Source organism: Atta colombica, unplaced genomic scaffold (genome assembly GCF_001594045.1).
Source record: "Atta colombica isolate Treedump-2 unplaced genomic scaffold, Acol1.0 scaffold105, whole genome shotgun sequence".
In the NCBI taxonomy this organism is placed as follows: Eukaryota; Metazoa; Arthropoda; class Insecta; order Hymenoptera; family Formicidae; genus Atta; species Atta colombica.
The window spans coordinates 2,477,679-2,480,400 of record NW_017259190.1 but is presented as its reverse complement, the minus strand read 5'-3'; the positions used below and the strand labels follow the sequence as shown (position 1 = coordinate 2,480,400).

At 23.5% G+C, this 2,722-nt stretch overlaps 1 protein-coding gene across 1 annotated transcript in view; it reads left to right on the top strand.

The window, feature by feature from the left end:
• Positions 1-2,722, top strand: part of LOC108688449 (dynein heavy chain 1, axonemal-like) — a 106,064-nt gene that overhangs the window by 87,799 nt on the left and 15,543 nt on the right. Inside the window, exons 40-41 of the mRNA XM_018194716.1 lie at positions 327-457; positions 2,007-2,112. Of these exons, the coding sequence (XP_018050205.1) occupies positions 327-457; positions 2,007-2,112 (237 nt within the window). The remainder of the gene's footprint in view (positions 1-326; positions 458-2,006; positions 2,113-2,722) is intronic.

Sequence of the window (2,722 nt, the reverse complement as noted above, 5' to 3'; positions counted from 1 at the left end):
TAATATTTCTATTTATTGTGAAAGATAAATAAAATTATCTTTTATATATCATATATTTAATTAATTAAATTTCATTTACAATGTTATTATAAAAATATATATAAGCATATTAAGTTGCTAAAAACAGAGAAAATTGCGTCCTTTTGAAGACTTTGTATTGATTAACAGCCCGACGAAATGAGAATGCATCTATTTAAACTGTACGAGCCTATGATGAAAATTTACTGCTTCCAATTCGTTTACAATAATGCAAATTAATTACTTCATCTGATTTACATAAATCAGCATACAGTTTGGTCTTTGTAATGCGTATCTTTCTCGAACAGGACTAAATAAATTTGCGAACATAGAAACAGAAGTGAAAGACATACAAGAGATGCTGAAACAAATGAAGCTCGAGTTAGAGAAAACGGCAGAGGCTACAGCAAGAATTATACATGAGATTACACAAGACACAGTAAGCATTTCAAAGTTTGTCAAAGTTCTGAATCATACAAAAACTTCTTCATTTCATGTCTTCTCTACAAAAGATATAACTTAGAAATTAGTAAAGAATTTCGTAACAGAAGTTATTTATTTTAGTATGCTTTATCCTAAAATCTTGAATTGTAAAAGGGATTTTTTCAATGTAATGTTATTTATAATTTTCTTGAGTATCTTATAAATCTCTTCACAAAAAATTTTATAGGAGATTTATGATAAGGAACATTATTGTTTTGTAATAAGATTATATTAAAATTATTATTATTCAAAGTCTTTATGAGGATTATTTCTTCAGAATTTTATTATAATTTAATTAACTCAAAAGAGTTTTAAATAAAATTTTGTAACGTTTTAATAAAATTAAAAGAATAAGAGGTCTTTTGTAAGATTCATATCCCAAGATAATACATGTCTAATACAAAGTATGAGATACGCAATTTAGAAATGAGAATAATTAAATAAAAATATTCTGACTCTCTTTTAGCCTTGAAAAAAAATATCGTTACATAAACAATTATTTTTTAAAATAAAACATACAGAATAATTTCTTTATTAAAATTTATACATATGAGTTATATAAAAATCTAATCTATTTCATAAAAGAAAGTAAAAAAAAAGAAAAATACAGTAATTTTAAAGTCATCATATCAAGTAGTAATATTTTGTTCAAGTAGTAATATTTAACAATAAAAAAATGTATAACAAAAGATAAATTATTTTAGGTAAAAAATTTGTGTCCTTATATAAAGCATAATTATCACAATCTTTCACATTTTTATAACTTGTAATAAATTAGTATTATATATGAAAAAGATGATAATAAATAAAGGTACTACGAGATCGTGTGTATTCCTTGAAAACTTGAAAAAGCGAAGTAATATATATAACACAAATCTTTCACAAATTTATTTTCATATTCCTTTTAGTTCGTGATACATATTTACATTATTTATATATTATATATTATGCACACATTACAATTACTTTATTTTATATCGATTTCATTCTAATGAGAAATTGAAAGAAATGGCTATGACTTTCATAACCTTTGATTACAAAAAATCGATCTTTTTTTTCGAAAATTAATGTTACTATAATTTACTATTTTGTATCTCGTCAGGCCATATAATTTTGTATGAACTCATTTTTATTTGATTTTATTCTACAAATATAAAAGAGATAATCCTTCAAGGGGGAGTTCTTTTATATGTATAGATAAGATGGATATCCTGTATATTATATCATTTCTCTGTATATCAATCTGAATTAGAAGTTTTCATTTCTTATTATCCAAAATGTGGATCTGAAATTTCTGTGGTAAATTAATAATTTTAGATATATTTGTGGGAAACACTATTTAATTAATTATTACTTCTATATATAACTCCTCTATTCTGTTAATATTATTTAATGATTGACGATTGTGTATCAAGGATTTTTATTATTGTAAAGTATTTGATACTCATATCTTGTTTTTCACAAAATATACTTTATGCAATTAACATACAATATGCTTCTTGCAGATTGAAGCAGAAAAAACCAAAGTGGTGGTTATGCAACAAGAAGCAGAAGTATCAAAAATAAAGGAAAAGAATAAAGAAATCAGAGATGAAGTGGAAGCAGATTTGAGTATGTTTTATGCAAAGCATAGTTATCCTTACAAAAGCCCAAAGAACAGTATTTTTAAAATAATATTATTTAAAACAGACATGTATGTACGTGCATATATGTATTGAAAATAACATTCTTGTAGCAGAATATCGTTCCAAGAAAGTATCGCGTGTTATTTACTTTGAAAGTTCCGCTTTCGGGAAAACATATTGCCTCATACAAAGTTTAAACGTCAAAATTTTTCAACAGCGAATTTTACGACTAAAACAACATGAAGTTTATAAAATTCGTGAAAATGTAAAAATGTACACAAATTCGCTCGTGTACATTGTGTAATTTGCATAGTTCGCTTTATATATTAATAAACTGAGATAAAAATTTTGTAAAAATTTGGATATATGTATATTGAATTATATATTGATTTACAATTTTATATTGATTTATATAACCACGAAAAGTTTGTTTAATTTTAAAAATTAAAATTGAAACTTTAATAAAGCAATGCCTGTGAATTAATATCAAAACTATTACTAATTAAATTTAATATATTTGCATATTCTATACATTACAGCATAAAATATAAATATATGTTTTTAAAAATCGTTCACTTTTTTCAATTATTTAAAAA